We start from the raw sequence: 23,031 nt of genomic DNA, 5'->3' as shown, positions 1-23,031 counted from the left end.
TCCAGGACTGTGGAAAGATAGGCATGTTGGAAGGCTTTTTTCTCTCTCAAGGCGTGTGCCTCCATACCTTATTAGAGTCTCTGTCTCCCTACTGAGATTTGCTATTTTCTGGTCAGTCAACATTGATTGCCTTCTTTATACACACTTTATGTGTCTGTGCTCAGACAAACAGCCTTATGCGTTTTCTTTGTGTATTCTCCACAGTTGGCTCAAATCATTCCCAAGCTGACACTTCTGGGTAGCACGGTGGCAATCTACCTTAGGTCCTGGAGTTTGTGCTTTGCTGACTCCCAGATCACATCTAGCATGAAAAATGAGTATTAGCAAGTTGACAATACTGTGCTCCGATTTTAGGAGTAGCTATCGAGGATAAAGCTACCCCAGGCTGGCAATTCGGGCACTTTTGAAAGGTTCATTAGACATCTCTATTAACATGGAGTGCTCTTCCAGACTCTTCTTCAGCAGCACGCATCTTGCAGGGCCAGCGGGATAATTATTACAAAGAGCTTTTAGAAATGTAAAATTTCCAAATCCTGAGTTTCATCAAGTTCTCCAGGTGATTGATTGTTGGGGCTGAAGCTTGAGGAACAGCACTTTACCCTACAAGCCTGCTGTTTCCAGTCATCATTTGGGACCACGTGACTGGAAGCAGCGTGAAGGACCTCTGTGGGAGGTGAACCGCTGCCTCCGCAGACTGTTTCCTGAATAATCTAGTAAAGAGTGCTTGAATAATTAGAAAGGAAGGGGAACAATTTCTCATGTGATTTTTGTAAGAATCCTGAATTAAACATGACTCTCTTCCCCAGCTTTTGTTCTGTTGAGCTTGAGCCTCACAGGGTAGCCCAGTCTGGTGTAGAGTATACTCTAGGTAGCTTAGGGTAGCCTCATACTCAATGGCAGACCTCTTCCCTAAGCCTCCCCAGTGCCTCGGTGCTGGGTGTGGGCTCCTCACGTTAATTTTGAGACAAAATGTAGCCGCAAATGGCCAAAGGTGGCGTGGATTTCAGAGCTAGTCTCATCGCCAGTAAAATGAGCCTGGGCAGCGTCATCGTCTCTGCCTCCAGTTGCTCATATTTAGTTTAGGCAAAAGTGGCTACAGGGTACAGTGATTCTGTTCTCTGCTCTGTGGAGCCAAACTAGGTTCATAGATTTTTCAGAGCTGCAACTGCACGCACCTACCGCTGAAGTATTCCTTAGTGTGTGCTTGGATAGTTGAGATATCACTCTTTGTAAAGTGAACCATCACTGTCTATCACATAGGACTGTCTCAAAGATTAAAATGACATATGATATAGTCTTTAAAATATCCTGTAGCAACCTTATAGAATAAGCACATGGTAAATGCTGTTTTTTTTTTTTTTTTTCTTGGCAAGGGCCCCTACATAATTCTTTTTGTGACCCCTCCACCCCATTTCTCTTTTCTCAGAAAAGCACCTGTATCCACTGTGTCAACTTGGTGGCTCAGTGCTATTTTCTTTGAGGCAGGGTCTGCTGGAATCTAGGCTGACCTTGAATTTACTATGTAACTGAGGATGGCCTTGAACTTGATCCTGTATTCACAAGTGCTGGTTGGAGTTGCAGGCTATCCCCACGACACCCAACTCTCTTACTCATTTTTTTTTGAAAACCATAAATGCAAACTGAATCATTTGCATGTGCAAAAATAAATGTGAGAGCTTTGTACTTGGTAATACTTGGATGTCTAGACTCACCAGAAAAAAGTTATCATTGTTGGTGTCTTATCTAATACAAAATCAACATTAGAAAATACACATATTCTTGAGCAGTGAGCCAGGGAAAAGTACTTGGTACCAAGTCTGACCAACTGATTTAAATAACCTGGGACCTACATGGTGGCAGAACAGAGCCAGTTCCCACAAATTTTCCTTTGCATATTCTGCAGACAGTAAACACACCTCCCGCATTTACTTATATTTGGATGTAGGGTTTCATGTATCTAATGAAGTTCCCTGGAACTCGCTACATTAGTCAACACAGTCTGGGACCTGGAACTCCTGATTTCCTGACTCAAGAGCTGAGATTATAGATGTGAGCCTCCATCCACCGCAGCCATTTATGCAGTGTTGGGGGCCAAACCCAGGCTTCCTGCCTCCTTCGCCATGCCCCCGAGCCACATCTGACTTATATGCGTGTTTATATGCTGCCTGCCTGCCTGTTGTTTCTTCTTCTGTTTTAATTGTTTCTCAGGGTTTTGAGGTGGGGTCTCACTGAGATGTCTGGTGGGCCTTACACTCAGTTCTTCTCCCTCAGCTTCCTAAGTGCTGAGTTATAGGCCCCCTTCATCACATCTGCCTAAGATTTCTTAGTTACCTTTGATTTAAGCTATAGCAGCTTGAACACCAGCTACCTGGTATTGTTAGTAAACCTAGCTGCCAGTTTTCTTTGACTTCTTTATTCCAAGTGTCTATGCAATGTAGATAAAACAGTTGCCTTTGCGGCCTGGAGAGATGGCTCACAGTGATCTTGCAGAGGACTTGATTCTGTTCCCAGCTTCCACATGGCCGCTCACAGCTGTCTTGTATCTCTATTCCAGCAGATTTGGTTAATACCCTCCTCTGGCCTCCACAGGCACCGGGCACAGGTGGTACACAGACACACATTTGAGCAAATATATATAAAAGAGCAGTCATATATATAAAAGAAATTAAATATTTTTAAAAAGTTGTCTTAGAAGTTTTTTGTTATACAAATGTTTTTTTCTTATAATTTCACCCATGAAATCAAGAAACTTCTTGAATCCTTTTTTTTTTTTTAAATTTGGTTAATGCTTCCAGAAACTTGTAACTTGGTAACATTAGTGGGAAAAGTCTTGTTTTTGAATGTCAAATCACATAGTTCAATTTCAGTGTCATTTTTAGAACTCTGAAGGCCAAAGTGCACTTCTCCACACTGGCCCTCTAACCCCATAATGGGATCTCTCTGCACATCTCTCTGGGAGAGCCTCGTCCAGGCAGTCACCAGTATATTCCACAGAATTCTGGTCCCAGGAGATGCCCAGTGAAGAGTTCCCTGGGGAATACTGCAGGCTGCTGCCCCTGTTAGGGCTTCACGGAGCACTGTTAGGGCCCTGGCGTGTGGGTGGTAAACAGAAGGTGGAGTCTGTGAGTTCCCTTACCGTAGCCTTAGTGCTGGGATCGCACGTATGGGCTACCACGCTTGCCCAGCTTGAATTCTTAATGTATGGCTGCTGCTATGGCTTCGAGACAGGGTCTGGCCTTGCTGTGTCGCCCAGTCTGGCCTTGAATTCTTTGGAGATGATGGTATGACCTCAGTATAAATGTCCCAAGCGCTAGAACCAGAGATACTAGTGCATAGGGATGTGCTGCGCTGGCATTAAGCAGGCATTAGATAACTACTGGGAAGAGTGTTCTAATTTAACTTTCTCAGCAGTTACAAAGCCTCGAGCACACACAGCCTCATTTATCTTTACCACACCCTGTTATGGTTGGTAATTTAAAGATGAGGGCCAGTGATACACAGACGATGACTGGCAGCTCAATTGAGGTCATCTAGCCAGTGAGTAATACACCTGGGGTAAAGTCTATTAAATTCTCAGGCCAGTGACAATGGCTCAGTGGGTAAAGGCGCTTGCTATATCAAGCCAGACAACTTGAATTAAATCCCCGGAATCCGTAAGGTAGAATGTCAGCTCCCACAGTTATCCCCCGACTTCCATGTGTGCTCACAAACAAAGGAACAAATGCAATGTTAATTTTCTTGTTAGTAGTGTTGTTTGAGGTGAGCCTAGTCTGACTTTGAGCTCAACAGTGATTCTCCTGCCTCAGTCTTCTGAGCACTGGGATTACTGGCAGGCGCCACTGTGCATGCTCCGCTATTTAAAGATTTATTTTGAATATTTTAATTTATCTGTATTTAATTAAAAATTTAATTTATAAAAATAATGATATTCTCTATATGTCGGTGTAGGGGGGGTACCTACAGAGGAAGGAAGAGGTGGTAGAGCCTCTGGAACTGGAATTAAATGTACTTGTGAGCTACCTGTTGTAGGAGTGGGGAACTAAACTCAGGGCCTCTAGAAGAGCAGCAAGTACCTTAATGGCTAAGTTGCCCCTCTAGCCTCATGCCCAGCTTAAATCCTTAACGTTTTGTTGCTTCTGTGCTTTGCAACATTAGTTGGTTAGAGACAGGGCCTTCTTTGAGACTGGCCTTAAATTCCAGATCCCACTGGCTCCGCCCCCAAGGGCTGGGTTTCAAGTTGTGCCCTCACTCCCAGCCCTGTGCCTGTGTCAATACTCATGATCATCCTATGGTATGGGTACCATCTTTGTCTCTATACAGTGGCTGAGGAAACTTAGGTAGGTGTAGGCAATCACCTAAGGCTCCTTAGTCAGTATCAGACCCAGGGTTGTAATCACTGCACTCCATCTCCTTTCAAGGATGTGGACATAATTAAAGAAGCTAGAAAATGATAGTTGTATGGGAAGAAGATGAGGGGGAGGAAACCCTGATCAGAAGATCAGAATATATTCTTCCTTCTTTCCTTCCTTTCTTCCTTCCTTCCTTCCTTCCTTCCTTCCTTCCTTCCTTCCTTCCTTCCTTCCTTCCTCTTTACTTTTCGTTTTGTTTTTTGAGACAGAGTTTGTCTATGTAGCTTTGTAGCCTGTCCTGGAACACACTCTGTAGATCAGGCTTGCCTCAAACTCACAGAGATCCACCTGCCTCTGCCTCTTAAGTGCTGGGATTAAAGGCGTGCGCCACCACCACCCTGCTTGTTTTATTGAGGCAGGGTCTCTCTGAGTAGTTCTAGCTGTCCTGGAACACATTCTGTTGACCATGCTGGCTTTGAACTCACAGAGATCCGCCTGCCTCTGCCTCCCAACTGCTCCCCATCACTACACCTGGTATGCAATTTCAGCTAAAAATAAATAAATAAATGGAAATGGTAGCTGCACCTCTGGTGTTGGTCAGTGCAACTGTGCAAAGCCATCCAGTGTTATTCTTCTGCTTCTCCCCTGGTAAAGGCTCTCTCACCGCCGACTCTCAACAGATGCTACTGACCTAATGACACTGGTAAGCTTCTTGGATGTGCTATATAAAAATATCTTGTAATTTTTTTTCTTGAAAATGTGATTTTCTTTTTACTTACTAATGGCACATATACTGTAAATAATTAATTGCCTGTGCATTTAAGTTAAACTACCTCAAATGAGATTTGAGACACACACACATTTGCTTGCCTTATAAAACTGTAAGCTATTGGGGCTGTTAGATGGTTATCACATTTATAAACAAAGACAAACGACGCTTTATAAATTAATTATAGGCACCCATAAAGTCTCACCAGCATTGACTGCCTGTCGGTCAGCTGAATAAGGACAACAGTAAACATGCTAATGTGGATGGGGACAGTAGAAGGGGCCTCCACCCTGCAGAGACCTTCAGGCAGCTAAGGAATCCCCAGAGCTGGAGAAATGCTCTTCCCCAAGGAAGAGTAGACTGTTTGTTTATCCAAGACCCAGCCTTGAAAACACACATACAGGTAACACTGTACAGACTGAACATGTATTTAGGAAAACACGTGTGTATATGTGTATGTGTGTAACAACAGAAAATGAAAACAAAGAGTGCCTGTATTTGAAAGAGCAAGGAGGGGTCTTTGGAAGGGTTTGGAGGGAGAAACAGGAAATGATGTAGTTGTATTATAATCTCAAAAAAGAAAAGACAAAAAGTAATTACAGGCCCTGTGAGAAGGCTCAGTGGGTAAGTGATACTTGCTGCCAAGCTTGGCAACCTGAGTTCAATTCCTGGAACCCATATAATGATGTATAGAGAGAACCAGCTCCACAGTTTGTCCTCCAGCCTCTACACACACACACCATGGTGTGTTCTGTTGTGTGTCTCCTGCCAACAGTCTCAATACACACATAAACACAGTAATAATATTATAAAAATTCTTTAAAAGAATTATAGTTAGGCTGGGTGGTGGTGGCACATGCCTTTAATCTCAGCATTTGGGAAGCAGAGCCAGGTGGATTTCTGTGAGTTCAAGGGCAGCCTGGTCTACAAGACTTAGGCTCCAAAGCTACAGAGAAACCCTGTCTCAAAAACCCTACCCTCCAAAAAATTATAGCTGGGAGTAAGCTGTGGACCTGATACTTGATTTTTTTTTTCTTTTAGACAGACTTCTTATTAGAAAGGGAACCAAATTGAAGCTGTGCAGACCTTTGTCCTCCACCCCACAACACTCAGTGGCCTTTAACTTAAGTAGTGGAGACTAGAGAGTGACCAAGAGCAAGAATGGCCACTGGTTTTATTTGTCGCACATTAAAGAATAATAGAGAATTAGGTCGTAAGGGTCCCTTTCTTTGGACATGGTGTACAACTCGAAGCTCTTTAAATAAATATCAGATAGAGAGACAATGTATGACCATCTGAATTCCTTGATGATCGTGGTCATGCCTTATTTTCAGATGGTACACTTCCAGTGATAGAATTTGTTTTCGATCATTACTTTGGAGAGATACTTTAATTGTTTTTCTCTTCATTTTGGGGTGGTCTGGTGAGCGCAGGTGGACCTCAAGCTCACTGTGTAGCTGCAGGTGCCTCGTATGCTCCGACCGTAGGTCTGTGTCATAGTTGTTGTTTTATGTGGTCCCAGGGAACGAACCTAAGGTTTCATGCCTCCTGGGCAAACCCTCTGTGGGCTGTGCTCCACTTCCAGCCTCCTCGGCCCTCCCCAACCTCCATCTTTTTAATGCATCAAGAAAATAAATTGCTTTGCCTCACAGTTCTGTAGGGTTTAAAGTCCAAGACCGCAGGGAAGGTCAGAGAGTCAGAAAATGTGTGCCCTAGAGAGAAGGAAATCTGACTCATCCTGTGTAAGGACACTGTGTTTCGACAAGGTTTCTCTGTGTAACAGTCCTGGTGGTTCTGGAACTCACTCTGTAGCCCATGCAGGCCTCGAACTCACAGAGATCCACCTGCCTCTGCCTGTTTGGTTTAAAGGCATGTGCCACCACTACTTGGACCTAGTAACCCAGTGTTAAGATCTTGGCCCTAATTTAATGGTGTAGGACGTCCTTCTATATTTGTGTTGCTTTCATTGGTAAAGATACTGCCTTGGCCTTTTGATAGGGCAGCCCTTAGGTGGGTAGATAAACAGAATGCTGGAAAGAAGGGAAGTGTGGCAGATGCCATGAATCTCCAGCCCGAGATGGACGTAGGTTAGACTGTCTCCCGGTACCTTGTGGTGACATACAGATTATTAGAAATGGGTTAAACTCATATGGGAGAGTTAGCTAATAAGAGACTAGAACTAATGGGCCAGGCAGTAATTTAATTAATACAATTTCTGTGTGGTCATTTCGGGGGGGTTAAGCTAGCCTGGCAGGATGCCGCCTGCTCCACCTACTACAGAGTGGTGACTTCGTACTGCAATGTATTCATTCTTACCTCCTACAGCCCGGCCTCTCAGCAGGAGTGTACTAGGTTTCCAACTGTAAATGTGAGGAGAGGCCGGCACAACCACAGGGACTGGAAGATCAGCAGAGGGAATTTTTGAGACCATGATTTGGGCTTTGACAACTGTTGATTAAAGAATGGGGAGAAATTGGAGCTAGAGAGATGGCTCAGAGGTTAAGAGCACTGACTGCTCTTCCAAAGGACCCAGGTTCAATTACCAGCACCCACATGGCAGCTCACAATTATTCTGGGGAGTCTGACACTCTCACACAGACATACATGCAGGCAGAACACTAATGTATATTCAATAAAAATAAATAAGTCATTTAAAAAAGAAAAGAATGGGAAGATTAGGCTGTGACTGACCCCCAGGGAACTTTGCAGCTGGGAGAGCTGTATGGAATTGTCCCCTGGAGGCCAGGGTTTTCCACTTCTGCATCTGAGAACTTAATGAATTTGAGTTCACCCTGGAAAGGAGGGTAAGACCTTGGCAAGACGGAGGTTGTCAGAGGAAGCACTTCCGAAGGCTGAGAACTGAGGGCTGATGGAGGACAGCGGTAACAGACAGCGAATCCTCTCGATGGCCTTTTATTTTATTTACTTCAGTGGTTTTAAGCTTCGGAGACAAAATTATTATGACCTCATCATATCATTAGCATCAGTTTTATCTGTGGTAAAAACAGGACTGGAAGAGATTAGTGAACAGGTTTGAAGAACTTGGACACATGTTTTCTAGCTAGTTGTGATGCCTTTCGGTATAGTAATAACAGTACCCATTTGGTACTCAGAGAAACTCAGGACTGACTAACTGTTCTGTTTTGTGGTCACAACTTCTGTTTTGCTTTTTAATTCTCATGTGGTTGCTTCAGCCCTTCTGCCTTTGTTTTTTTCCATTTCTTAAAGTTTTGGTTTTGGTTTTTTTGAGACAGGGTTTCTCTGTGTAGCTCTGGCTGCCCTAAAACTCAGTTTGTAGTAGACCAGGCTGACCTCACATTCACAGAGATCCACCTGCCTCTGTCTTTCGAGTGCCGGGATTAAAGGTGTGCACCACTACCCCCCAGCTCTTTTCAAGTTTATTGTTATTGCCAGAGAGGGATGAGTGGGGGTGTGTTCTGGCTTGCTTACCTGCGGATATCAGTGGACAACCCTGTGGAGTCCTTCCTTCCATCTTTGAGTTTTGGGAATTGACCTCGGCTTGTCAGGCTTTTGTCTCAAGCTCCTTTGCCTGCTAAGTCAGGGATTCTCAATCTTCCTAATTCACTGGCTCTTTAATACAGTTCCCCATGTTGTGGTGACCTCCAACCATAAAGTTACTTTCATTGTTGCTGTTCTGAATCCTAATGTTAATACCTGGGCTTTCTGGTGGTCCTAGGTGACTCCCGTGAAAAGACCATTCAACCCCAGGGGGTTCGTGACCCACAGGTTGAGAACCACTGGGCTAAGCCATCTGTCAGCCTCATCTCTTTTCCTCCTGGCAGCACACAGGTATGGTTGAGCACAGCTGGACAACAGCAGTGTCTGTAAGCGCTATGGCTCACGGTAGAATTAGCGATACCTTGGGAATCTGGCCGCCTCACCACCAGACAAAGAGCGTGGTGATGATTGCCTTTGTGGTTGAAAAGATTGCAGTCATCAAGAGCCCGCTTGATCTTAGACATGGCGAGCAGTGTTCCCACACCCACACATGGGTGATTGTGTGCGGAGACCTGTCGGGACTTGAATGTTCGAACAGCACAGATTTAGCCAGAATGAACTCTTTCTTGTGTCTAGAAGTGGTTTTGCTCCCACGGTGTTTCTAAGCACTCTGTCCCAAATTACTGGTTGGAATTCATTAGTAATGTCGGTCCAGGAGGGAAAGCCAGTATGCGATCCGTGAGTTGCCAATCGATGGGGGCAGACGGGCAGCGTGGCAGTGGAATTGGATCGATAAGTTTTAGGGCGGTTTATACATACGTTCATACTTAGGTCATAGTCAGATAGGCTTCTGTTTTGACTCTGGGGAGTAGAAAATAATCAGTCTGGATAGTCACTGCACATCACTCGAATAATTCCACAAGTACAAACTCATGAAAAGCTTTGTGTGTTTGTAGTATGTGTTTGTGTGGGTGTGTACATATGACCTCATGTGCATGTATGTATGGAAGCTAGAGATCTATGTAATGCATGTGCATGTATGTAATGCATGTGCATGTATGGAAGCTAGAGATCTATGTAATGCCTTCCTCATTGTCCACCTTTTGTAAAGATGTTACTTAATTTTACCTATTTCTTGAAAATTTCATATATTTACTTTGATTAAATTAATTAATCCCCATTCCCCTCTCTTATCACTTTCTTGCTCTCTGGAATCCCCTCCCCTCTGTGTGTGTGTGTGTGTGTGTGTGTGTGTGTGTGTGTGTGGTGTAGGTAGGTCTTCTGTCTATGTGTTACTTTGATTGGTCAAATAAAGAGACTGCCTTGGCCTTTGATAGGACAGCAGCTTAGATAGGCAGAGCAGACAGAACATAATGCTGGGAGAAAGAAGCAGAGTCAGGCAGATGCCAGGGAGCCAGCCACTAGGTCAGACACGCTGAATCTTTCCCAGTAAGCCACGACCCCATGGTGATACACAGATATGGGTTAAACGAATATGTAAGAGTTAGCCAATAAGAGGCTAGATATAATGGGCCAGGCAGTGTTTAAAAGAATATAATTTGTCTGTTGTTATTTTGGGGTATAAGTTAGTCAGGCAGCCGGGAGCTGGGTGGCAGGAACGCAGCCCGCTGTTCCTTCTACGTGTGTGTGTGTGTGTGTGTGTGTGTGTCCCACTAAGTTTAATTGGGGTAGCTTACATAAGCATGGGGGTGAGGTTATTTACTGTGCAGAGGTTTTTTACCAGTGGGGCTACCACTGCTCTCCCTAGCAGCCGTCTCTTGCCAATGGCTCCTCACCTCAGAGTGGGGCCTCACCCATCCCTCCACTGTCTGTACTGGAATGTTGATGAACTCCACCGTAGGCAAATCTTGTACAGGTAACCACAGCTGCCGTGAGTTCATGACTACAACAGCCATGTCCTGGTCCAGAAAACAGCCTTTTGCGAATTCTCTCCATCCTCCAGCTCTTCCGTTCTTTGCTCCCCCTCTTCCACTGTGCTCCCCGAGCCTTGGTGAGGGTAGTGATGTAGACGAACGGTTTCTGATTGGACACACAACCATCACTTTAGCCACTGCCCACAGCAGCACTCATCTATGTGTATAAGCACAAACATTTACAAAGAGCTTTACAATGTCAGTTTAGCAGAACAGCAATAGTATCCCTCTGCCTTCCCCCATTATCCCACGGCATGGACCTTTGACAAAGTTTACAGCATCAGCCTGATTGTTTTGAGACTGAGTCTCACTGAACTTGAAGTGCATCCATTTGTTGGGAGCTGTGAGCCCCCCAGATCCTGAATTTCTGGTAAACAACTTGTAATGCTTGCAGCTGCTCTGAGCACAAGACCCTCAGGAGTTCCTGATGGCAGGGGAGTGGTTTCTGGTGTGTTTGGCTGGGGTGTGGCTATCAGTTAAGGGTCCTTATATAAGCTGCCCCTGGACACAATAAAGGGGCATTCTGGTTTCAAGGATGACCCATGTCTCTGTCTGTGTGTCTTTGTGTGTTTCAATCTCCAGCCCCTTGCCCAGTTCATGGACTAGATGGTAGTGCATAGAGCGCAGACGGCCATGGTGCGCTACATCTGTTCAGCTAGGCACCATTGAGCTGCAGGGGTCCACACGAAGGTGGATTGCACATAAGAGCTACCATACTCAACTTTTAGTTGGCTGCTGGGGATATGAGTGCAGGCCCTTGGATCACTAAGTTGTCTCTCCGGCCACCAAGTTATCTCCTTAAGCCTTTTAGTACTGTAGGTCTGAGTCCATACAGCTATCCATTAATTTGCTTTTTCCCATTCATGAAACATGGACCTTATCAAAGGACAAGAGCTGTTCAAGGAAGCTGCTGTTCTCCTTTCCTAGTGGGAGGAACTAGAGTAGACTAAATACAAAGTTTGCTCCTGTAGACAAGGATCAGGGAGTCAGCTTATTTAGAAAATCACCATCCTCCTCCTACCGGAAGAGCTAGTGTTAAAGAGACAAGGCATGGCCACCATTCTCAGTCATAGTATATGCTAAGTCTTTATGTATGGCTTTGTACTCACAACTTCACTCCCAACAATTACTGAAGGCAGGGATGCAGTTCAGTAGGCGGCATGCTTACCCAGGGTACACAGAGTCCTGGGTCCATCCCAGGGCCCACATAAGCCAGGCATGGGGGGCTCATCTGTAATCCCAGCACTGGGCGGTAGAGGCAGGGTGATAACTGCAAGAGCATCCTTAGCTGTGCAGTGAGTTCAACGTTAGTCTAAGAGATGTGAAACTGTCTCAAAAAGTTCCTTGCCAATAATCTCCCCCCTCATGACTGTGAGCTCCTTGAAGCAAGAGCTACATCATTCCTAGCTGTTGCATAATTTTTTAAAATGACATTTGAGCTCATTGCTTTATGGAGAGTTTTTGCTCTCTGTGGTTCATGCTACAAGTAGGCTTAATTGTTAAAGAATGTTAGGTGGATTTGGTCTTTCTTATGTGACTTTTCTGATGTAGTTGTATTCATGCTAATAAGATAAGGGTCCAGTGAGGTGGCTTGGTGATGTGAGTTTGATCCTTGGAACCCACATGGAGGGAGGAGAGAACTCCCAAAAGTTGACCTCTGACTTCAGTACATTCAATACAGGTGCCATGGCGTGAGCATGTACGCAGTCAATCAATATAAAATAACTTGTAAAAATTTAAGAATATAAATTTATAATAAACAAGATGAAAATCACTTGGAAACTTATACCACACATCCATATTGTGTACACACACACACACACACACACACACACACACACACATATTTTTTTGGTTTTTCGGGACAGGGTTTCTCTGTGTAACAGTTGTGGCTGTCCTGGAACTCACTCGGTTCTTGTGAGGAGGTCAGAGGATAGTTTGAGAGAACTGGTTCTCTTCTTCCACCATTGACCCCACGTCCTCAGTCTTGACAGCAGACACCTTTACACAAGCTATCTTGTTAGCTCACAACTCTATTTATCCATTCATTCGTTCGTTCGTTCATTCATTCACATTCATTTGTTTATGGGTAGGGTTTCTCTGTGTGGTTCTGGCTGGCCTTGAACTCACTGGGATCTGCCCGCCTCTGCCTCCTGAGTTCTGGGACTCTCTGTCTCTTTTTAAATAAGTATTGTGTCCAAATGTTCAGAGAGAAAGACCTTCCGTGTACAGGTCACTTTGAGAGTTCCAGTGGAATGGCATGGCAAGTCCAGGTGCCTTCCGCAAAGCCTGACAAGCCGAGTTTGATTCCTGAGGTTGTAGAGCGAAAACTGACTCCTGCAAATGATCCTGACCACCACGTGTGTGCTTCGGCACGTGAATGCCCACACACATTTTCAAAAGCAAATAAATAGATGTATTATTTTTACTTTGAGACAGGATCTCTCTATATATAATCCCAGCTGGCCAAACTCACACTGGCTCCAGCTGCCTCTGCCTTCTAGTGCTGGTAGTAAAGGTGTATGCCACCTACACCCAGCCCTAATTTTTTTAATAAAATATAATTTCATTTTATTTTTCCCAGAATCTGATCCTTTCATCCATATGACACCAGCTCTTTCCATGAACTTGTGTGGCAGTTGGGGGCTGGCACCAGCAGTTCTAAGTCTTGAGGGGGTGTGGTCTTTGAGAACAACCTCGCTGTGAATGGCCCAGCTCTCACTGGGTCTCATGTAACCCTACTGACTTAAGCTTGTTGTGCACCTATGGCTGGCCTTGAACTCGTCCCCGTCCCTGTACGGTTTTATTTTTGTAAACGGGTCATTTTCCCAGTGCTCTGAGGGTTGCCAGAACATATAGATCTCTTGCGAAGGGACCACCGTGAGATAAAATATTCTGTAGTGGATTGGCAGCTTCCTGCTGGGGGAAAAGGAAGGATGCTAGGTTGCTCATCATGCGCTTTGGCAACTAAATTCCAGTTCAAAGGAAGGAACAGATAAACATTTTGTTGCAGCCGCGTTTGAAGAGCTGACAGATTCCCTGCAGCAAGACTTCCTCCTTCCCGGTCTCCTCTTGCCTTTGAAGTTGGGCAGGTGGCGGTTTAATCCGGTTGCTACCGCTTACTCAAGTCTTGCACCAGCTCTCTCTGCCTGGGAGAGCAACCCCAACGCTCTGGGAAGAAGAATGTAATCATAAAGTTTTGATTTTATTAGTTTCTTTAAACATTGACTTTATTACTGTTGGGCCTGGGGTCATGCAATGATGGGAGGCAGACCACCAAAGTCCGTTAAACCAGAAGCAAGAAATAACCGCGGGGCACACAGAGCTCATCAGCTATAACTGTGACCACAGCCAGAGATCCAACTTCTATAGCTATGGCTGTGGGGGCTGGTTTGGGGCCTCCTCTTATAGTAAAATCCAGCACCAGGTGTGGGTCAAAAAGCGTTTACAACCTTGGGGTCAGGCTTCAAGTCATATTCCAACTTAAGTTTTACAACTTTTGGTTATAGCGTGTTAACTTAGAATGTCTGTGAAGGCCTGTGGCTGACTCAGTCACTTTTCACTGTCCCTGAAAGAATGCAAGACAGAGAGTAGAGTCACATAGGGGGACAGTTAAAAATTAAGGGAATACAAGCAGAGGGTCGATAGAGGTAGTAGAAGCCAACCTTTGTCTGCAGGACCTGCCTAGCTGGGAAGCTGAGCAATAGGAGACAGCTGTTAAAGGTTCACATCTGTACACAGTGGCTGCCAAGATGTCTGCTCTTAGGCAGAAAGTGTTTGTTAAAGGTTAACAGTGGCTGCCAGCTTTCTTTATTATTTTTTTTCTCCCAAAGTGTGTTTGGGCTTTCAACTTTATATTTCTGTGTTCCTGGAGCCTTTATTTCTATATCCTGTTCCTGGACTTTTCGGTTACATTTTCTGTTTACTGTGCTGGCGATTGAGCTCAGAGCCGTGAGACAAGCATCATACGTACCTACCACTGAGCTACATCCCCGACCACTTTCATCAGCTTTAGGCTCCACGCTGTGCACGTTTGCTTCCCCACCAGTCACAATAATCGTTTCATTTCTTCTGCCTCTCGCCGTTTGTGTTAAGTATTGAGGCAAATCTCAGATTGCATGCCATTTCAGCCCTGCGTAAGTCAGTAGGTGTCTGTAAAAATGGTACTGTTTCTTCCTTTTATTCTTTTTTCTTTGACGGGTACCTTGTGATGACCTTGAATTTACTTTGTAGCTGAGAGTGACCTTGAGTTTCTGACCCTCTTTACCTCCCAAGTACTGAAATGACAGGCGTGTGCCCCCATCTTTGATTTTAGGGTGCTGAGGGTGGAATCCAGGGTTTTCTTCTTGCTCTAGAAGCAATCACCGACTGTGCTGCAATCCATAGGCCCTAATGCCACTTCATCACCGTGTCACAGCTAATTATATTAATTATTTCTTGACATTATCATAACAAAGGGTCTTTTTTTGTTACAAGATTTGTTTCATTTATTTATGCACCTGTGTGTGGGTATGTGCATGCAAATGCAGGTGCCCCAGACTCAGAAGAGGGCATCTGATGCCCTGGAGCTGGAGTGAGTGTAAACCGACATAGGTGTTGAGAACTAAACTCAGGTCCTCTGCAAGAACGGGAAGCCATTTTAATCCCCAAATTACCTCTGCAGCCCCAACAGTGATTTTTTTTTTAAAGAAAGGGTTTTATAAGGTTAATCTTTCAAGTGAGAGCCACAGAAGCTTCACTTGCCCCCCCCCCTCGTTCTCTCTCTTTTCCTTTGAGACTGTAATTCAAGCTGGCATCTTGGTCGTCCTCAGCCCCCCCACTCCCCCCCCAACTAGGTTACCTACCCATGCCTGGCTAAATTGATAGATTTTTGTTTGTTTGTTGTTTGTTTGTTTTCAAGACAGGTTTTCTCTGTATAAGAGCTCTGGCTGGCTAGGAGCTTTGTAGACTAGGCTGGCTTCGAACTCACAGACATCCACCAGCCTCTGCCACCCAAGTGCTGGGATTAAAGACACGTTCCATCACCGTTTGGCAAATTGATAGATTTTTGAACAACTCAGCCTTCTTGTCTGTGACTCAGTAAGAGGAGCTGACAGTGAGTGTCAGGATGAAGCCAGGGGACTCCTGCCTTTCTTTCCAGGGTCATTCCGCTGGCTTGTCTCACCTAGCACAGGATAGTGTCGCCATTTTCTCTCACAAGGTTGCATTCTATTTTCTCCTGGCATATTTTTCTACTCAGTCATTTGAAGTCAGCAAAACTGTCAAAGACAATGGATGAATTTGCTGACATAGTACAGATGAGCTGATAGCAGCATTTGCAGCAGCAAATCCTCCAGCCCACTTTCAGATGCCAGAGAAAGTGTGCAGCCTCCCCCACCCCCAGCCTTCGTAGCATTTTAGTGAAGCCACACTTCTTCTGCAATGCAGATATTCATCCTGAATGATAGTAGGAAGGGCTATCTTTCCAAGAAGCCAGGGCCCTCACACAGCACTGATGGCGATGTCTAGTGGAACAGCCCATTTGCAGCACCACTGGGTGACAGAGTTCCCCTTGGGCTCAAGAGCATAAATGACCGGAAGGAAGTAAAATTAGGGCTTTGAATAAAATGATGCCCTGGGGATTTTCATTGTATTGTCACCACTCTTGAAAGGATGCAGTTGTTGAATATAATAATAATCATGTTGAGGTTGATTCATAGAACTGTTCCCTGTCTTATTTTTAATTAATTAATTTTAAATAGGGTCTCACTGTATAGCCCTGGTTGGCCTAGAATTAACTATGTAGACATGGTTGTCCTTGATTTTGCCTAAACCTTCCTGCAGCTGCCTCTACAGTTGCGATGATAGGTGTGAACCATACCTAGCTTGTTCCTTGTTTTATATACTGCACAGCTCAGGCTGGCTTTGAACTCCTGATCTTCTGCCTTTGCTTCTAGGATGCCAAGCTGTAGGTGCCATCATGCCCTCCAGTTGTGTTTTCTTAAAAATAATTTATGTGTGTATGAAGTCACCACGTCCCCCCCGTGTGTGTGTGTGTGTGACAGATAAGTTTGAAGAGTCAGTAGCCTTCTTACCAGCCCAGTGTTGTCTTTAAACATTTTTCTATGTTGTTAGAGAAGAGAGCACATTCAAATGCAGCCACACTGCTTCTTGGTGGCTGCGCGGTTTAGCTGCACGTAGAGTGGGTCATTATGTCTGGTTGTTTTCACACTTGCTAACCCAGGGCTGATTTTGCTGGGTGCTCAAATGGTAGGGCAAGGGATAAAAATGAGTAACAGAGATCTAGGGTGCTCGCCTAGTTAAGCAGGAATATTTTCTCTTGACTTGTGAGAATATCTATTCATGTGATTGATTGTCATGACTTCTAGTTTTCTAGAGAAATTATAAGTTTAGTTTCCTATTAAAACCTTTGAAGGCAAACAATTCAAATGTTAAACCAAAGCCCTATTTATTATATGCCATTGTGTAATCTGCCTCTCCCTTGGGTAACCGTCAGTTTTATACTTGTAACTGCTGCGGAGCTGAGGGAATTTAGCTATTGCTCCAAAATTGCCAACCCAAGTGATGCCTTGTATTTGCCTTCCTGTCTGCATCAGCCTTAGCCTTCCGGTCACTTGGACTCAAAACATCCAATATTTTGTCTCCTCTTATCTTTGCTGTGTAGCTGTGTAAACCCCAAGGCATTTCCTTCTTGCTTCCCCCTCTCAGCCCTCCTCTGTGGGATTCGTCCCCAACTCTCTGAGTCTCAGAGCAGTATCCAGCTAGGCTAATCATCTTTTTCTGATACCTGTTGTCTTATTTGTTTTTGTGTTTTAGGCAGGGTCATGATATAGAGCCCACACTGTCTTTGAACTCACTATGTAGCTCAAGTTGTCCTTGAATTCAGGGTCCTCTGGCCTCAGCATCCTGCGTGCTAGAATTAAAGGCATGTGTTACCGCACTTGGTTTCTCATACTCTTTCATTAACTCCATACTCAGAAAGTTCTGCCCTCGCCAACCTCTCTACCTAAATCTCCAGGTTTCAGGGGTGTTTTTACCTTAACAGCCTGGCATTTCCTATGGCACTGCTTCACCTGTTGTTCCGCTAACACCAACCTGCTTTTTCTGGTCAGGCTCTCCCTCCTGGCCCCCAGCATTGGCTGCTGAGGTTCTGGAGTTATGCAGCACCTTTAAAGTGTGTTTCATTTTTAATCACTGGGGGGTAAAAACTGCGGATCAGGCAGGGAAAATCTAGAATGAAGGAAGAATTTGGGTGAACCCTCCTCAATGGGGAAAGGCCTAGGAATGAAGGGCCATCCAGATTCTAGGGGATTGTCCTCCATGGGAGAGCGCCAGGCCATGGAAACTCTTGTTTTAATGCCCCAGAGAATTCCTACAGGTTCCCTACAAATTTCTTCCTTCTGGCTGCCTGAGAGTCTTCCTTTCTTAATTTGTTTGGGTTTTTGTTTGTTTTATTTAGTTTGGTATTAGGGAGTGAATCCATTTCTTGTACGTCTGGCAGCTTCTACCAACGGAGCTCCATCTATTTATGCTACACCTCACCAACCTCAGCTGGTGTGCAACCCAAACGCAGGTGTCATCCATTCACCTTGCACCTGGCTTGGTTCACCTGCCATTAGGTACCTGTGTTGTGCTATTCATTTGGTTACTTATCAGCTGGTGCTATCTGTTGGTTAATTGGTAGGCTTCACTATTCAAAATAAGCTAAAGTTAACTTCTTCTTTTAGCAAGTTGTTTATAAAATTCATGAAATTATATTCTCATAACCTTTCTCCTTCATGCTCCTTTAGCATTGTGTTATGGATGTTTTGGGTGGTGGTGGTGTAATAGCACTGGCTGTCCTGGAACTCACTTTGTAGAGCAGGCTGGACCTCACAGAGATCCGCCTGCCTCTGCCTCCTGAGTGCTGGGACTAAAGGCAGGCGCCACTACCACCCGGTATGTTTATAATTGTTGATATAGCACATATCACCTAGATTAGTGGTTCTTGACCTGTGGTCATGACCCCTTTGAGGGTCACATATCAGATATCCTGAATATCAGATATCTACATTACAATTCATAATAGTAGCAAAATTAGTTATGCAGTAGGAACAGAATAATGGTTGTGGGTCACCACGACACAAGGAACTGTATTAAAGGATTGCAGCGTTAGGAAAGTTGAGAGCAACTGACTTAGAATTAGCTATCAAATGAGGGACTCAGGTTCTGTGAAGCAGCCCTTGTTGGTTTTGTATGATTTCCCAGTAGTTAATACCATGTCTAGCATCTTCCAAGCACTCCACAGTAAAGCCTTGACGTTTTCTGATATGCTGAGTCTATGAGAAATCTTTGGATCAGTGACTGTCACAGTAATTGAGGCATAAATATGGAATAGTTGTTCAGCTAAGAGATTTGCACCTAAACAAAATCCTGTCTGTATTAGTCTAAATTCTGTCAGGGGCATCTTGTATGGGTTCTTTCACTTAGCAGCAGCACTCTGAAGTAAGCTATAAATTATTATTCGTTGGCTTTCGGGTGGATTGACAAACGTGTGGCAAAGGCCAAGGCCTTTTGAGCAAGTTTAGATGGCAGACAGACAGGTGACCAGGAGAGCAAGCGGTGTGTTTCCTAAGGTCCGTGCATTCTCATTCAGAGCACAAACTTGACCCACCGAGTTCAGCAGATGAAACTGGGAACCAAAGACGACGTGAAGTGAGATGCAGCTGCATAATTCACTTTCCGTCATCATTGCTTAGCCCTTCCTTCTCTCAGGGAAAAAACAAAAGAGAAACACTTGACTTGGAGAGTGCAGAAGACGCTTGACCTTGAGAACAATTGATTGTACTTAATTCTTTCATTCTTTCTTCTTTACCAGGTGATGGCTGTGGGCACATAGTGACCTCTCAGGACAGCGGCACGATGACATCTAAGAATTATCCGGGGACTTATCCCAATCATACTGTGTGTGAAAGGACCATCATGGTCCCGAAGGGAAAGAGACTCATTCTGAGGTTGGGAGATTTGAACATTGAGTCCAAGACCTGCACTTCCGACTACCTTCTCTTCACCAGCCCCACAAATCAGTACGGTAAGGAAAGAGGGGTGGGGCTCTGTCAGCCTGGAAAACCTGAGGCGAAAGAAAGGCAAGCAGTGTATTGGTGAGCAGCACAGACACCCTGCAAGAGGGGAGACAAAACTCGCTTTGTGTAAACTCTGCAGGGTAACGTAGGTCCTCTTGCTTCATAAACTGAGGAGGTGAAGGATATACTAAATGTCTGGCCCATGTGTCTTGGAAGGTTAGTTCAAATCTGTCTTGCTGGAAACAGAATCGGGAATGTGGCATTTGGCTAACACATACCTTCATTAATTTGGCCAGTGCTTACTGAATAGTGGCCGTGACTCGGACATTCTATGAGGAACTGGGCTATATTCAGTGAACAAACAACATTCCTCTCATGGAGAGTCTCCTTGGGGAAAAACAACTGTGTTTATAACATGGCAGGTGGTGAGGAAGAAAAAGAAGGAATCTTACACAGCCTGTTTTGTAGTCATTTCAGTGGGGTGGTCAGGCAGGCCCTTCCAATTTGGGAACATTAGTGCAGCGATGGGTGAAGTGAAGGGTAAGACAGAAGTCAGTTTTCAGGAGAAAGGACAACAGTGCAAAGAGAATTTCCCTAATAACCTTTGAAATTCAGTTTCTTCTGCTATGGGTGCTCTGTTTATGCCTGTGATGCTGATTGTCTTGGTTTGTATCAATGACTAACTCGACAGACTATAGAATCACCTTGGTGACAAGTTTCTGGGCATGAAAAGTCCTTGAGGTGGGAAGACTCACCCAAACTACATACTGACTAAAAAGAGAGAAAGCAAGCCGGAGCATTTGTTACTGTCCGCTTCTGGACTCTGGATGCCATGTGACCAGCTGCTTCATGGAAGCACCTGCTGCCCAACTTCCCTTGAACTGTGAGCCAAAAAACCCTTTCTCCTTTAAGTTGCTCTTGTCAGGAAAGTACTATCATTATCATGATGGCCTTTTGAGCTTAAGCCCTAGATAAGACCAAATCTTGTCATCTACATTTTTAGATTCTTAACAACTCCTCCTCCTCCTCCTTCTCCTCTTCCTCCTCTTCTTCCTCCTCCTCCTCTTCCTCCTCTTCCTCCTCCTCCTCCTCCTTCTCTACCTTCTTCTTTGTTTTTTTGGAGACAGGGTTTCTCTGTGTAACAGCTCTGGCTGTCTTGGAGCTCACTTTGTAGACTGACTAGATTGACCTCGAAGTCACAGGGATTCATATGTTTCTGCCTCCCGAGTGATGGGTTTAAAGGCATGTGCCATCACTGCCTGACTGAATTCTTGTCCTACACAGAGACTTATACTGAGACTTATAAGCTAATCTAACTTTGTTGCTGTATATACCACATAGTTGAGTATAGTAGGAAGAGCTTGTAATCTAAACTGTGGTCAGCTCCTCTAGCCCAACGAATCTTGTTGACCTTTTAAAGTTTATTTTGTTTTGATTATCTTGTTCCCGAGTAACTACAAGGACAGATGTTTTAAAAACATCTCATAGCCTCATAAAGTGACCTCTGGCTTCTTTATGTGTGTCACAACCTCCAATGCATAAGGAAGAACTTCAAGGAGATAAGGATAGCTCCCTAAAGCGAGGGAAATAGTATGCCCAGGACTGTCCTGTCCTGGGGAAACTTAGAAGCAGCATTCCTGGGAGAAGGCAAAAATGATTCATAAGAAAATCTCCATCAATCCAATATTTTCAAATTGTACAAATATTAAAAGTCTCCCAAGTATGCAACAAGTAGAGATGAAAACCAGAGTTGGCATGGCGGCCATCATGTGGCTGCGCTTTGCTGGATCTTTGTCAAACAGCTATGCTGGCTTTATGGCTTCTGTCACTCCCATCAGATATGGCTATGCCGGTTCTTCCATCATCTAAAGCAGTGATTCTCATCCTTCCTAACACTGCGACCTTTAACTCAGTTCCTCATGCTGTGGGGACCCCCAGCATAAAATTATTTCGTTGCTACTTCGTAAATATAATTTTGCTACTGTTATGAATAATAAGTAAATATCTGTATTTTTCCAATGGTGTTAGGTGACCCCATGAAAGGGTCATTCAACTGCCAGTGGGTCATGATCCATAGATTGAGAACCAATGATGTAAACAAAGTCTGTGAGTGGGGGTGGGTGGGTGGTAGGGCAGCACAAGTTTGTAATCTCAATGCTTGGGAGGTGGAGGCTGGAGGACAGGAGTTCCAGGCCATTCTTACAGATGACCCAGGTTTAGTAATCAGAGCCCACTTGGTGGTTCACAACCATCTGTAACTCCAGTTACAGGGGATCTGACTCCCTCCTGCCTTCTCAGGCACCAAGTGGGCACATGGCCTATACAGGATACATAGATAGACATGCAGACAAAACAGGTACTCATAAAATCATTAAGAAATATAAATAAAATATACAACGTCTCAACTGTGGGTTCTTATGTAGTGATGTGACGAGCAGGCCTGCTTTTCATCCTGCCTGGATCCCACACGGCAAGCTTTACACCCGAAATAACAACACACAAATTGTATTCTTTTAAACACTGCCTGGCCCATTAGCTCTAGCCTCTTACTTGCTAAGTCTCTCTTGCTTTAACCCATATTTAGTAATCTGTGTAACACCACGAGTGGTGTCTTACCGGGAAAGATTCAGCATGTCTTACCTGGCGGCTGGCTCCATCGCGTCTGTCTCAGAGTGGAGAGGCATGACGATTTACTAACTTCCCTTTTCCCAGCATTCTGTTCTGTCTATTCCACCCATCTAAATCCTGCCCTATCAAAAAGCCAAGGCAGTTTCTTTATTAACCAGTGAGAGTCCTCCATCATTCTTATAAAACAAAACAAAAGAAAAAAGATAGATTAAATACCTTCTTATTCCAAGAATGAAGAACCAGGTCACAGTCACAATCAAATCAAAGAAAGACCAAAGTCCAATAGATAAAAACTACAGCATCTGATACCTTGGACCCACTCCCTGTTCTCTGGGCTGGGAAGGGCCTGAGCCACTTCTCCAGCTCCATCCTCTGCCGCATACAGCTTGTCTGCACGGCTCAAGTTGATGCCACTCCACAGCTGTGGCTCCTCTTTGTGAACTGCTGTCTTTGGTGATCCGGTCCATGGTACTGACATCTCAGATTCTGGGTCTCTCTTGCAGCTGGGCTGTACCTTCACTGATCACCTCTCCTGGGCTCTCCTCAGGAGCTCTGATCCTTCCACGTGATGCCAAGCCTCACCTTTCCCCCATGGCTCCCTCATGCCTTTAAAGCCAGCACTACATTACATATTCAGCTGCTAATGCAGGAACAGTCAGGGCCCCCTCTGGACCTCAGATTCTGAATGCTGACCTGGGAAAACACTATCCAAAGATTTCCCCTCAGTGATACTGGTCTCTTAGAACCCCCGCCAATTCTTCAGCACCAGCTGAACAGTATCGATTAGCCTACAAAGCAAAGTTCACGTTAGTGGTTCTGGTCTGTTAATC

The 23,031-nt window shown here is 44.7% G+C and overlaps 1 protein-coding gene across 1 annotated transcript in view; it reads left to right on the top strand.

The window, feature by feature from the left end:
* The window catches only part of Dcbld1 (discoidin, CUB and LCCL domain containing 1), an 80,065-nt gene that overhangs the window by 8,535 nt on the left and 48,499 nt on the right, over positions 1-23,031 (top strand). Inside the window, exon 2 of the mRNA XM_038340255.1 lies at positions 19,369-19,581. Within this exon, the coding sequence (XP_038196183.1) occupies positions 19,369-19,581 (213 nt within the window). The remainder of the gene's footprint in view (positions 1-19,368; positions 19,582-23,031) is intronic.

Source organism: Arvicola amphibius, chromosome 8, assembly GCF_903992535.2.
Source record: "Arvicola amphibius chromosome 8, mArvAmp1.2, whole genome shotgun sequence".
In the NCBI taxonomy this organism is placed as follows: Eukaryota; Metazoa; Chordata; class Mammalia; order Rodentia; family Cricetidae; genus Arvicola; species Arvicola amphibius.
This window is presented reverse-complemented; position numbering and strand designations above follow the sequence as displayed.